The 15,381-nt window shown below is 37.2% G+C and overlaps 1 protein-coding gene across 4 annotated transcripts in view; it reads left to right on the top strand.

Annotated features, from left to right (window-relative positions):
• The window catches only part of LOC104228812 (probable phosphoinositide phosphatase SAC9), a 46,449-nt gene extending 34,739 nt beyond the window's left edge, over window positions 1-11,710 (top strand). For all 4 annotated transcript variants that reach the window (XM_070150172.1, XM_070150174.1, XM_070150175.1 and 1 more), the window contains 5 exons: window positions 3,255-4,055; window positions 7,074-7,271; window positions 8,421-8,867; window positions 8,973-9,206; window positions 11,082-11,710. In XM_070150172.1, coding sequence (XP_070006273.1) covers window positions 3,255-4,055; window positions 7,074-7,271; window positions 8,421-8,867; window positions 8,973-9,206; window positions 11,082-11,363 — 1,962 coding nt within the window. In that variant the 3' untranslated portion in view covers window positions 11,364-11,710. The remainder of the gene's footprint in view (window positions 1-3,254; window positions 4,056-7,073; window positions 7,272-8,420; window positions 8,868-8,972; window positions 9,207-11,081) is intronic.
• The last annotated feature ends 3,671 nt before the right edge of the window (window positions 11,711-15,381 follow it).

Below are 15,381 nucleotides of genomic sequence, written 5' to 3' on the forward strand. Positions count from 1 at the left end.
GCTTGTTCCTCTTCCTTCAGGTAAATCTACCGTTGGTTGTCGTTGGGTTTATGCAGTCAAAGTTGGTCCCGATGGCCAGATTGATCGACTTAAGGCACGTCTTGTTGCCAAAGGATACACTCAAATATTTGGGCTAGATTACAGTGATACCTTCTCTCCAGTGGCTAAAGTGGCATCAGTTCGCCTTTTTCTATCCATGGCTGCAGTTCGTCATTGGCCCCTCTATCAGTTGGACATTAAGAATGCCTTTCTTCATGGTGATCTTGAGGATGAGGTTTATATGGAGCAACCACCTGGTTTTATTGCTCAGGGGGAGTCTCGTGGCCTTGTATGTCGCTTGCGTCGGTCACTTTATGGTCTAAAGCAGTCTCCTCGAGCCTGGTTTGGTAAGTTCAGCACGGTTATCCAGGAGTTTGGCATGACTCGTAGTGAAGCTGATCACTCTGTGTTTTATTGCCACTCTGCTTCAAGTCTATGTATTTATCTGGTAGTCTATGTTGATGATATTGTTATTACGGGCAATGATCAGGATGGTATTACTAATCTGAAGCAACATCTCTTCCAGCACTTTCAAACTAAGGATCTAGGCAGATTGAAGTACTTTCTAGGTATTGAGGTTGCTCAATCTAGCTCAGGTATTGTTATTTCTCAAAGGAAATATGTGTTAGACATTCTTGAGGAAACAGGGATGACAGGTTGCAGACCTGTTGACACGCCGATGGATCCGAATTCTAAACTTCTGCCTGGACAGGGGGAGCCGCTTAGCGATCCTGCAAGCTATAGGCGGCTGGTTGGTAAATTAAATTATCTCACAGTGACTAGGCCCGACATTTCTTATCCTGTGAGTGTTGTAAGTCAGTTTATGAATTCTCCCTGTGATAGTCATTGGGATGCAGTTGTCCGCATTATCCGGTATATAAAATCGGCTCCAGGTAAAGGATTACTGTTTGAGGATCGAGGTCATGAGCAGATCGTTGGGTACTCGGATGCTGATTGGGCAGGATCACCTTCTGATAGACGTTCTACGTCTGGATATTGTGTTTTAGTAGGAGGAAATTTGGTGTCCTGGAAAAGTAAGAAACAGAATGTAGTTGCTCGGTCTAGTGCAGAAGCAGAATACCGAGCAATGGCTATGGCAACATGTGAACTAGTCTGGACCAAACAATTGCTCAAGGAGTTGAAATTTGGTGAAATCAGTCGGATGGAACTTGTGTGCGATAATCAAGCTGCACTTCATATTGCATCAAATCCGGTGTTTCATGAGAGAACTAAACACATTGAGATTGATTGTCACTTCGTCAGAGAAAAGATACTCTCAGGAGATATTACTACGAAGTTTGTGAGATCGAATGATCAACTTGCAGATATTTTCACCAAGTCCCTCACTAGTCCTCGCATTGATTATATATGTAACAAGCTCGGTACATATGATTTATATGCTCCGGCTTGAGGGGGAGTGTTAGAGATAGCTATGTAAATGTTAGAGATAGCTATGTAATTGTCCCACATTGGAATAGGAGTAGTATCCCCTTTGTATAGAGTAGCTATAAATAGCACCTCTTGTATTGCATCACACACAATATCAATATATCATATTTTCTCCCGTGCCTTCTCACAGGTACCAACCATGCATTTCTTATTGTTTCTTCATTAGATGCTATGACTTTGTTTCGATTGTGTTTTTTTTCCGGGCCAAACCTGTAAAAAGTTTGGCTCAAACTCCATTTTTGGTCAAATTAAAAAATGTTTTAGCCTATATTGGAGTCCCACCTAAGTGTCTTCTAAATTTTGCCCGAAAAGATGATTAAAATAATTAATGAATTTTAAAAGGTAAAAAAAAATATATTATCTTTAAAAATGCCACGTGGACAAACAAATACACGTGGTAGTGCATATCTCTCATATCCTTGGACTAAGGTCGCCCATAAGGTAAATGCTACCAAATAGCCAAGTCTAGGGGGTAATTAGGACTACGAAAAGTTTAGATGGGCACGGAGTAAACCATACCAAGTTCAGGGGGTAGTTTGGTATTCTGGCAAAATATACTCAATGAAATTATACTTTTTCTTAGAAGGAAAATAACATAGTATCATGTCCTATTTATGTCATGTTCCCTAATTTTTGTTATTTTTTCTGTTGATGGTATGTTTTAGTTTTAGACGTGCCAGTTTCTTGATGGAGCAGAAGCTATCAAATATTAACCAAGAACGGAAGAACTCTTCTTTAAAATGAAGATGGCAAAAGAGTAAATACTAATAATCAATACTCCCTCCGTTTCAATATAGATGATGTAGTTTGACTTGGCACAAAGTTTAAGAAAAATAGAAGACTTTTGAAATATGTGGTGCTAAAGCTTAAGGGGCAGAAGCTTAATGGGGCTATGATATTTTGTGTGGCTATAAAAGCTTCTCATTAAGGGTAAAGTGGGTAGAATGAAACGTGTCATTTTTTTTGGAACAAACTAATAAGGAAAGTGTGTCATTTAAATTGAAACGGAGGGAGTAATTAATATAATAAATAAAGCGGTTAAGTGACTTTTTAATGCAAACTCCTTCCTGGGCCCCAAAAGGGGCCTTTTCCAATTACTTAGGAAAATAACGAAACTCAACCTGAACTAATATGCATACCAGCAACAAATTTGCAGAATAGGACCGAAAAGAGAACCGCATAAAAGGATAAAAGTTTGACCGAAGAACCTAATATAACTAAATGCGAAAAAAGGGCCAGACAATTCGAGGAGGGGTTGGAAGGTGTGCGCTCATGGATTCTATTAAGAGTATAGATTCGTCTTATGAAGACAAGTGCGTGATTGTGTCCCCCAACTATGGTGGGATCAAAAGTAATGACCATTTAAGCTCTTAACAACACAATGATTTGATTTCTAATGGTCCCAGCTGTCTGTCACGGACTTGTCTTTCATCATGTCCCTATCAATGCTTCTCAAGAGATGCTTATCATGATGCATCCTTTTTATGTCGTTAGTAATGCATGTATGAAATTTGTAAGGTGTTAGGAATTTTCTATACGAAGCACCTCGCTTCCTTGTTGAATATACAGTGTAGCTTGACCACATAAATAAGGTTCCATTTTTCTCCAGTTTGTTTGTTGTTATTAATAGTCCCTTTGTGGCTGTTACACTTGTACAAGAAGAACTTCTAATGTACGTGCATGCTTATTAATGGTATTTTGACTAGATCCAGCTGGAAAGATTTGTGATTTAATTACGTACCTACTGTCAACATTTAACTATGCAGGAGAGGAAAATAAGTTACATGGCAGCTATGAAACTTGAAATTGAACGCCTTCGCGTGAACCTCTCCGCTGCTGAAAGGGATAGGGCATTGTTGTCAATTGGCGTTGATCCTGCCAGTATAGATCCAAATCTGCTGCTTGACGATTCTCGTATAGGAGGATTGTGCAGGGTAGCAAACATCCTTGCTTTGCTTGGACATGCTTCTCTTGAGGATAAAATTACTGCTTCCAGTGGTCTTGAGTTTGCTGATGATAGTGCTATAGATTTCTGGAATATAGCAGGAGTGGGGGAGATATGTATGGGTGGGACATGTCAAGTTCATGCTGAAGATGGGCCTGTATTGCATACACTCTCTGTTTCCACTACTGCACAAGCCTCTTTTGTGTGTTCTGAATGTGAGAGAAAGGTTTGTAAAGTTTGTTGTGCTGGGAAAGGGGCTCTTTTACTTGCTATGGTTAACTCTAGGGAGGTTGCTAGCTACAACGGCGTGAATAGCCTGGGAGGAGCAATCTATGCAAACTCAGTTGATTTATCCTCAAATCATTCCATGATACTTGATGGTGTCATTTGCAAAGCCTGCTGCCATGATGTTGTGCTTGATGCATTAATCTTGGACTACATCAGGGTTTTGGTTGGGCAGAGGAGGAAAGCTCGCGCAGATACTGCTGCTCAAAAAGCTGTAGACCATGTGATCAGATTTACTTCGAGGAATAATTGCCAACTGACTCCAACAGCGTATATGGAATTATTTAATGGAGAGGAATCACTTGCTGAGTTTCCATTTGCAAGCTTTTTGCACCCGGTAATATTTTGGACCTATCCCAGTCCACATTTTATTAGCACTTTTTATCTTAGAAAACCTTTTGATGTTTTGATTTTTCAGCAACTGTATGCTAGGTTTAATCTTTTCATGAATCTGTTTAAACCAAATGCTAATGATGCAGCATCTCATGGTTGACGATAAACTGGATTCGCTTAGACCCAAAATGCTACTACTTAATTTGCCGAATTACTTGATGCCATTGAAAGAATTATTTTCTCCATCTAATTACTTGATGCAGTAATTAAGGTGAAACTTGCTTGGTGGAGAGCTTAGGTTTTAGCTCAAACATTATGCATATCTTGTTGGCCATACTTCCTAAAGTTTAAGAAGTCATTTCTCTATCTTTCTCCTGATGTGTAAACCAGATTCTCTTGCCTGAAATTTGGCATTGGAAGAGTGGAGGTTTCTAAGCTGATTTTGGGCTCGTCCCTAGACGGCAACACGAGTTGATATAGTATTAGATGGATGAACTGAGATAAAGGTTTAGGTAGCCTATAACGGGGCTTAAGACTGCTAGGCTGACCTGGATAGGTGATAACAAGAAAAAGTGGAAAAGAGGAAAGAGACTGTTTCAAATTCCGCACAAAATTCCATAGGATTAACTCCCTTAGGTAAACAACTAAATCTTCCACAGAAACTGGCAAATACATCATGGTTCTTCCTTTTGGTGTCCAAACTTTTGTTAGTAAAATTATTACCTCGTCAAAAAAAATTCTTCTTCCAACTTGATTGGTGCTAAATGACTTGAAACATAAAACTGGTATTTAGATGTCAAAATCTAGCTTATATTGATTTGAAGATTTGTATGCTGAAGGTTCTCTTAGAATCATATAGGTGGCTCTCAAGTTGGCAACAATTAACTTGATCAGCAATTTTTTGCTGTTCTAGGCTGTAGTTCTCTTGCAAAGACTGCCAATCTATCTGGACGACATTTAGTTGAAGTTGAAAAATGAGTATTCAAAGTTGAAGTTGAAAAAAGTGTTCAAAAGTTGAAATTGTGAGAACTATTATTTCATCGGAAATACTCATTAATCAAGCTATCCAACTTCAAATTTCTATTTCAAGTTGAAGTTGACAAAATACGCAAAATATAAAGCAAACATTGTATTGAAAATAATAATATAATATTTTACAATAATGTATGTCCAAGTGGTCGCTTAATTGTGATTATCATCTTTTGGCTGGTTCTCAAGAAGAGTAGAATTTTTTTGGTAAGGTTTTTATCCTGAGAATTATCCTCTAGAAGTACAATCCTATTATAGAACTACATAGAAATTTACAAGGTTAGCTGTTTGGGTGCACTCCATTTAAAATTTCCTTTTGAGAAGCTTAAATTTTCTTTTGGAGCTTAATTGGAAGGATTATGGCTAAGCTATGCAAGTGATTTAATCAAAATACTGGACTATGAAAAGCTAAAGCCAAAGACCACAGATTGTGTTTTCATTAAATATTTAGATTAATTATCTCATGTATGCTTTCACGTGAGCTCTCTCTTTTGCACCCCATCCTTAATCCAGTGAATTTGTTTTTGGCATATTGTTGTTTTTTGATCGAGTATTGATATAAGACTTGGATCTTTACGAGATTCAACTTTAGACCTTAATTAAGTTGTTAATGAAAATATTTGGCTCCTAAAATAAGTTTGATCTAAGGGTGTGGCCTATTGGTCAACGAAGGCGTGAGAACCATGAAGGTTCAAATCCCCACGAAGGTAAAAATACTATGTGATTTATTCTCATCTGATCAAGCCTTGGTGAACAGAGTTACCGGTACCTGTGGTTGGTGGGAGGTGGCTGGTGGAAGGTATCCTGTGGAATTAGTCAAGGTGCGCCCGAGCTGGCCCGCACACCACGATTATTAAAAAGAAAAAGTTTGATCCATTACAATCAAATACAAGTTTGATCCGTTAAAAATAAAAGTAAGTACACTCAGTTATAAGTTTAGAAACCAAACATGTTTCTTTTTTAACTCCATGAAGTATGAAGTTGAATCTTGTAACATATCCTGCTTTCAAGTTCTTATGTCATTCAAATTTCCTAAAAAAAAGGAAAAAAGAAATTAATCTAATAAGGTAAAAGCTGTCATAGCTGTTGAAGTAAAGCCTCCATTGATGATCCATTACAAATAAAGTTTTTTTCTTTTTTCATTTGTACATTGTAATGGCTCTTGAATTGATGCAGCTCCAATGTTAGCTTCCTTGATAGGATGTCTAAATTTTTTTTGTAGAATTTCGTCTTACTTTGGAACTAAAAATGAAAGGCTGTGATGCTTTTGGAAATTAGGCTGTGGTGCAAGCATCTTTATTGTTTTTTTTTGGTGTGTGCATGCTGATGAAAATGGAGTCTATAAAAGAGGGGTCGTATTAGATCAATCAATTTGGTGGAAGCAGTTGGATTCAATCAATTTTCCTGAATTAGTTTCGTAGAAGTGAAACTTTTAAATGAATAAACTTTGGAAATCAAGAAAAATAACTGCCAAGTTAATATGATGATAATTAATCATAATAAGTTACGATAGCCTCGGTGTAACTGGTAAAGTTGGGTCACGGGTTTGAGCCGTAAAAATTGCCTCTTGCAGCGTATGATAGACCCCTTGTGGTCCGGCCCTTCCCTGGACCCCGCGCATAGCAGGAGCTTAGTGCACCGGGCTGCCCTAAGTTTTGATTAGCTGTTTTGTTAAATATTGGTACTGCCTTTTCTTCTTCTCCCCATTTTGAAACTTGCTGAAGCAATGGTTAGTTTATTAGTGAATCTTGAATTACCTCTGACTCTTTGATTCTGCTGGTAATTCAGTCCATAAACGTATTTTGGAATCGGGGGTTGCGAAGTTACTAGTTTTGTTTAGTTATCCCAGAAGTTAACAAATTCTTTCTTATATCTCTTAAGGATACAAACCACCTACTCTTTGTGAAGCCCTACGAATGTTTCAGTATCATATTGAAGCCCTACAAATGTTTCAGTATCTATAATAGGTGTAATCCTGCTCCTTCTTTTGTAGGTTGAAACAGCAGCAGGTTCTGCACCATTCATGTCATTGCTAGCTCCATTGAATTCTGGAGCACAAGATTCATTTTGGAGAGCTCCCCACAGTGCTGCCTCTGTTGAGTTTGTCATTGTCCTTGGTGATTTATCTGATGTTTGTGGTGTTGTTCTTCTAGTTAGTCCTTGTGGCTACTCGATGACAGATGCTCCTGTTGTAAGTACACTCCTAACATAACAGATTTTTAGCTTTAGCAAGTTTTTGTCACATCTCAAATATGGAAGAAGCCACAACAGCTCGGACCTGATGTTAATCTGATGTTGTCATGCAATTTGCTAAAGTTTATTATTTATGTGATCTCATGGATGTTGACTTCCAAAAGCAATTATAATTTCTTTTTCTTTTCCTTTTGCTGGAAAGAGAAATGGTATGTATGTTTTAACTTGTCTAACAAAAATCGCATGTGATATTGCATGACCCACTTTGCTTTTCATCACATGATTTGCCTATCTTTGTGATCAGAGGTTTTTTTTTGTGCGACATAAGACTTGAACTGTGCTCACTATTTCTTGTCTCACCTTGCACCTCAAAGAAGGAAGTGTAAAATGGGGAAATGAGAAAAAGGAAGGCCTCAAATGTGCAGTCTTCTAGGACTATACAAATTGAACTGGAAAGAAAGGAGAAAAGGTTTCCTGTCTCTTGGGTGGAGAGAGATGGTCTGTGGAATATAAACATGATTCTTCCTACTTCCCCTCCCCCAAAGTGGCACTTTCTTTTTATCTTTGGAGCATTCCACAGAAATGGAATTACAGTGTTAAGTTCGCCCACGTTTCCTTTGTATTATTTAGGACAATTGAGTTTCAGATGTGGAAATTTTGCTGTTTCTTGTGAAGGATGGATTGTGATAAGATGTTTCTCCTTGTGTTTTTTGTGACTGCTTTTATTTTTCCTGATAAACAATCTTAAATGTTGGTTTAGTAGTCTACATAATCGTGCAATATGTTTAATTAACTACTATCTGTTAAGCTCGTTGTTGAGTAACTTGTAATATACCTAATGGTTTAAATGGGCCTAGATTGACCATAAAGATGAAACTTTTATATGACAGATTCCTAGCGACTTGCTTCTTGTTCATGCAATTTCTCTTTCATCATGTAATCGCTGTAGTATGTTGCTTATTTCATGCTTTAACTACTTCTAGTATGCCTGTAGGTTTTATCCTAGTTTAGCAACTTGCTTATGACAGATTCCTAGCAAATTGCTTCTTGTTCATGCAATTTATTCCAATTTTAATTGATGTGGTTTCACATTCCTTATATTGCTGAATTCTTGCATTAAGTAAGGAAACTTATGCTGTCTCTGTAGGTTCAAATTTGGGCAAGCAATAAAATCCACAAGGAAGAAAGATCATGTATGGGGAAATGGGATATGAGATCTCTGATCACGTCTTCCTCTGAGCTTTGTGGACAGGAAAAGTCTTCTGAAGTGCCTAGACATGTAAAATTTTCTTTTCGTAATCCTGTTCGCTGCCGCATCATTTGGATAACATTGCGTCTACAAAAAATTGGCTCGAGTTCTGTAAATTTTGAGAAAGACTTGAGTCTTTTGTCTTTAGAGGAGAACCCATTTGCGGAGCCTGTGAGGCGTGCCTCCTTTGGAGGAACAGTTGAAAGTGACCCATGCCTTCATGCCAAAAGAATCTTGGTGGTCGGAAGCCCAATGAGGAAAGATGTTGGGGCATCAAGTCAAGGCTCTGACCAGATAAATACAAGAAATTTGTTGGATAAACCTCCTCCACTAAATAGATTCAAGGTGCAGCAAACTCACAACTCTCTCTAGTAGTAGTTACCGTTTAAAGTTTTGTTCAAGTCCTGAAATAAAACAGAAGAATAATATTCTAATCCATTCCCGTTCCAGGTCCCAATTGAGGTTGAGAGGCTAACTGACAACGACCTTGTTTTAGAACAGTTTCTACCCCCGGTTTCACCTATGGTGGCAGGTTTTCGTCTTGATGGTTTTAGTGCAATAAAACCTCGAGTCACCCATTCGCCACCTCCACAGCAGGTGAATCCATGGGATGTTTCTTCATGTGTATTGGAGGACAGATTCATATCTCCAGCTGTATTGTATATTCAAGTGTCTGCTTTCCAGGTACGAAGACAAACTAACATTTTATCAACTGATAGTTTTCGCTGTCAACAAACTGTTGGACATCCTTCTTGTGAATTGATTCCATGGTTGATCTTGAAAAGCTACAGCTTTTTTATCCGATTTTAGCTCTAGACACCAATGCATTTAGATGAATCTCCTCACTGGTGCAAAATCTCAGTTTGCTAATGACCTGCAGCATGAGATTAAATTGGAGAGGATGGGCTAAACCCTAGAATTCCTCTTGCAAGTATCAGCTTAAGTAACCTGAACTGCTCCAATATATTTTTTGAGATGGTAACAGATCCAATATATTAATAAATCATCAGCACAAATTTTGTACTGGAACCAAGATTACATTAAGAAGAGCTAAGACAAACAAAAATTAAACTTCCCTGTTCTCTCAAGGAGCCTAAAACTTCTACTATTGAATCCTGATCATCTGTATATTCTGCTTTACACCACAAACTAAAAAGAAGAATGCAATTCATTTTGATCTTCTGTACAGGGCTACTTATATCTTCAAAACACCTTGCATTCCTCTCCTTCCAAATTGTCCGCCAAATGGCTGCTGGGACTGTCTTTGTTAGATGTAGAGCTCCCCCCTGTGTGCCAGCTAGACAAGTTCATATGTTCTTCCTGGCATTGTCCATCGGACACCCCTGATGTTAATGAACAACTCCCACAGTTGTCTTGTCACTCGACAATGTAGAAACAGATGGCTAATTGTCTCTGCATCTTGGCCACACAAATAACATCTAGAACAGATTGGTAACCCTCTTTTCATGAGGTTTTCTTGCTCCAATATTCTTGCCAGCATATAACATATATATCAGTCTCTCCCTCAAATGAACATAGTTCTTCCATGCATTATCCTAGTGTTTACATGCTGACAATCACTCGATTGATCAGAAATCTGATTCAAATCCAATATAGCACCTATGGATACATAAGAAATGTATTGAATCAATTCTTTTTAATGAATATATCACATTTGCAAGATGCCGTATATTCAAGTTAATATTGTGAACCAGTTACATGCATGAATTGTTTTATGAGATAGACTCCTGTGAGTCACCTGACAACCAAGTAATCTGGCTTCAAAAGGTTCGGTAGGCTAGTTCCATTGGACCTTGGATGATGTAGGTAGATATATAGAGTTTAGCATGCTTACATGCATGCCAGCAATAAATCCTTACCTTTTCACTGTCGCCCTCAGCTTGCACAAGGAGAAACATAGCATCATTGGAATTCGTCTTGCTAGTGATGGATGGTTTGGGTTTACCAGAATTTCTTCTAGATCAAAGTGAAGATTTTGTGACAAAATGCTTCAACAGAGACTTTTGGATCTAGACATATATTGACATTTTTATGTTACTCCTATTCATTTCAGAACTATTGCATTGTCTATCGTATGTTTCTCGTCAAACTCAACTATAATTTGCTTCATGGAGAAGAAAAGAATCTACCCATCCTTGGTGACAATGCGGATAGCTAGAAAATCAAGCATTCTTGGTGATGGAAACTTTTTTGTTAGTTTATGACCACCATCTTTAGCTGAAAGAAATGGACTTTCTTTCCCTCCCGTGTGTGGTAAGAATTCTTGGGTCAAATCATTTATGCGAATACATGACATTTCGCCAGTAAGATTGGCCGGAGACCCAGACAATTCCTCCTCTTTTCTACCTTCCCAGAGGAATTGCTTTTCAATCCACACCCGAGATTGATATGGGTTTTAATGCATGGACAAGTTTGTTGAGCTATAAAAAAGCCACCTGCTTGGTTTCCCTAGAAACTGTCGTCTAATTTCTGAAATATGCCCTGATGATGTGGTTTTCAGCAGTTAAAGTATACAATTCTCATGACATTTATCTACAGGAACCGCACAGTATGGTCACTATTGCAGAACATAGGCTGCCAGAAGTGAAGGCCGGGACAGCAATGTACTTTGATTTCCCTAGAGAAATTTCTACACGCCGAATCTCATTTCGGCTTCTTGGAGATATTGCTGCATTCACTGACGACCCATCAGAGCAGGATGATTCAGATGCTAGAGTCCGGACTGTGGCAGCAGGACTGTCTTTGGCTAATAGAATCAAGTTGTATTATTATGCAGATCCCTACGAACTCGGGAAATGGGCCAGTCTTTCAGCTATTTGATTAGAATAATCACACCGATTAAGGTACTCAATGCATGATTAGTTTTGTATTTTTAAGGGTCTTTATTCATTCTTGTTGCTTTTCAGGTGCTTCATCAAAGCATTATTGATTCATTTCATGCTTTGAGTTTCCATTGTAAAATTCTGTGTGATTCATGCTCGCGGCTGTAAAAACATTTTGCAAGTTTTGGCCTTGGACGTGTAATTTCGAGTTTGTATTAAGATGTAATGGTGTTTTCCAGTACTATGAAATTCACAAGTAAAAAAGAAGATAGAACATCATTGGTTTCTGCTATAATTAACTCGTACAGCTATTTTTGTATACAGAACTAATAATTACATTGTCCTCGTAATGTTACAGCTATTTGGTCCATAAGAATGAGTTATACCTGCAAACAAAAGAATGTACAGAAGCTTTCATATAAGGAAATCATTGCGTTTCCTACACCTAAAATAATTTGTAAGATGGATAAAATTCACAGGAGTTTTAGGAAATATGTATACTTTATAATAGGGACAAGAAATTTCGAGTCAGGAAGAACAAGTTATTCCAGCTCCAAGAAAAAGATTTCATCTTTAAATAGATCAAATGACACAAGTCACATGTAAACATCACAATCGTGATGTATAGAATCTCCCCCACTGCTAAAATCCTCTGCGAACGCGGCAAACCCTCGTGATCGAGATGCACGCCTGATCACCAGAAACCAACAACCTCAAAGTGGTTCAAAGCAATCTGAAACTACCCTAAAATACACCCGAGCCCCTCGGGGCCTCATCCAATCATGCCAACAAATACAAATACATTACCTAAACTTATACAAATACTCGAAACACCACAAATAATATCAAAACTGTGAATCAAAGATTAAATCATTCTCTTAACTTTCAAACCTTCAAACTTTGCCGAATGAGTCTGAATCACATGTAAATATTCTGGATCACAAAAAAACTTTGCACACAAGTGTCAATAAAAAAAAAACAAATCTTTACAAGGTCTCAAAATCACAATAGGAGTCCGATAACACCAAAGTCAACTCCCAGTCAAACCTATGAACTCTTCAATTTTATAAATTGTCAACTTTTGACAAATAGAGCCAAAACCTTCTAGGAATATCCAAATTCAAATCTGAACATAAGACCAAGTCAAAATCACCATACAAACCTATTAAACTATCAAATCCCAGTTCCGAGGTTGTTTACTCAAAAGATAAACCTTGATAAACTCTTCCAACTTAAAGCTTCAAATTTGAAAATCACTCTAGCAAATCCATCCCAAACCACTCGAAAATCAAAACTAACAGTGCACACAAGTCATAATACACCGTATGAAGTTGCTCGAAGTCTCAAATCATAGACTAAAATGCTAGAACTCAAAACGACCGGTTGAGTCGTTACGGTTAATATTTTTAACTTAGTTTTGACTATATATTATGATTCCTCATAGATTTTTACCCCTAAATCTAGGATTTTAAAGTGTAGAAATTGAATTTTTGGGTTGAAATTAAGAGAGCTAATTTTGGAGTTTGAACCTCAATTTGAGGCCGGACCTTGAAATTAATTATATATTTGGACACGGGGAAGAATGAGTTATCAAGATTTGGTCTCGATTTCGGATTTAGACCATGTGGGCCCGGGTTGACTTTTATAATTTCATCAAAGATTGAACCTTTATTCATTGGAGATATTTTCTTTAGCATTATTTGACTTCCTTAGATGATATTTGACTAGATGGTGAGAATCTCCTCTTCAAGAGCTCCAAAAATTGCCCAATCAAGTAAAAATGTAAGAGGAATGGACTAAACCCCGAAATAAAGTCTTAATAACAACCTCAGATATCGCATTTGCGACATAGAGTTCGCATTTGCGGCCCTCGCAATTGCGGACAAGTGTTCGCAATTGCAAACCACGACAAAAATCTATAGGCTTCGCAATTTCGAACAAATGTTCGCAATTGCGATGCCTGAGCACCAGCAACACCAGCAACCTTTCCCGACATAGAAGTGGGCATAACTCTCTATATGACATCGGAATTCGATGATTCTTATTGCTATGACTCCGTAATTACGATACAGATCTAATAGTTCAATCCAATCACAACTCAAAGGTCGTTTACTAAATATAGTATCCTTTATACCCAAGAAAACGATGCTGCAACATCAAATAAGAGCTCGACACAATCCAATCACATCTGAAACACACCCGAAGCCCTCGGGACCCCGTCCAATTACACAAACCAGTCTCAAAACATAACACGAACCTGCTTAAGGTCTCAAATCACACCAAATAAAATAAAACCTATGAATCGACGATCGAAACCTTTCTTTAAACTTCCAAACATTCAAACTTCGATGAACGCATCCGATTCATGCTTAAATATTCCGGAATGACGCCAAACTTTACGCACAAATCACAAATTAGGATACAAACCTATTCTAAGACTCGGAACCTCAAACAAACAACGATAACACCAAAGTACACTTCAAATCAAACTTAAGAAATTCTAAAACCTTCAAAATGCCAACCTTCCATATTAAGTGCCAAAATGAGCCCGATCACCCGATACTCAACCCGAACATACGCACAAGTCCGAAATCATCATACGAACCTATTGGAACCTTCAAATCCCAATTCCGAGGTTGTTTACTCAAAAGTCAAACCCTTGTCAATTCTTCTAACTTAAAGCTCCCTAATTTAGAATTTTCTTTCTAAATCAACTTCGAATTTCCCGAAATTCAATTTCGACCACACGTACAAGTCATAATATATGAAGTGAAGCTACTCATAGCTTCAAACTGCCGAACAACACGCTAGAGATTAAAACGACCGGTCGAGTCGTTACAAGCATTTTCAAACTATTTTCAGAAACAATCTCCCAAAAACATTTTCAAATAAAATCGTTTCAAAATAAATTAGTTTATTGTTAACTTATATATTACTAATAATTTCCCTTCTTTTGTCTTGCGGGGTACTATCACATAGAGTTACTTTCGGAAGACGATACCCGAAGACGAAAAGACAATTCCCCCTCAAGCTTCACACTTCGTAACTTCCCTTCTTGGATGTACAAAACGCAAGTATATAGTGAAACCGTAGATAGATATCATATTTGCTAGTTTACTTGATGTTTACATATTTGCCAAACTTAGGTTGTGTTGCATCTAGGTAATAATCTGGTCAACTTAAGACATTATGTGCTAGATAATTGTGCGAAACTTGTACGTAGATTTAGTATGTCAGATTATATTTATAACTCGTTTGATTAATTAGGATTGGTGTACACCTAGTTAATTAATTGAGTTACATAACATGAAAGGCGTGTCATTTCCTTGTCAAAATAGGTGACTTTACCTCTTCACAACTGCATTAACATGATCTTTCTTTTAACAACCTCTTTGTAAATTATTTTTGACTATCTTACTTCAAGTAGACATAACTTGTAAAATCATAATTGAGTCTAATATATGTAGGATTAATTCAACTGTTGCATACACATGGGTCTAACTTGATGACTGCCAACGTTCTTTATGGGCTTTTATGATATTCTTGTACAGGGTTGGTAATACTCTTAGCCTCTTTATATATTTGATTGTTTACATATACATTTTTACTTATCCGTTCATTCAATTCTTTTGAACCAAGCTCTAGGGTCTTTCTTGTGTGGTCTTAATTTTCTTTTGTTATAAAAATCAATATTCCTTCGTACTCATACACTCTTGACAAACCTTTTACGTTTTATTCTTTATACATTTAGTCAACTATTTTAGTCAATTACAAAATACTTACTCATTTTTGAAGATAATTTTCTCCATTATTATTCATTTTTTCACAGAGTTTTTTGTATATATAATACAACTCATTATAGTAATTATTTAACTTTAATCATAAATTAACTTCTTCAAGTTTATTCAAACTCTTTTAAAACGTTTCACTTGTTGATATACATTTGATTTGATTACTCCATTGTAATATGTAAGATTTATGTGGATAATTTCCTTTTATACTCCCTCTATTTATGA

Source organism: Nicotiana sylvestris, chromosome 6 (assembly GCF_000393655.2).
Source record: "Nicotiana sylvestris chromosome 6, ASM39365v2, whole genome shotgun sequence".
In the NCBI taxonomy this organism is placed as follows: Eukaryota; Viridiplantae; Streptophyta; class Magnoliopsida; order Solanales; family Solanaceae; genus Nicotiana; species Nicotiana sylvestris.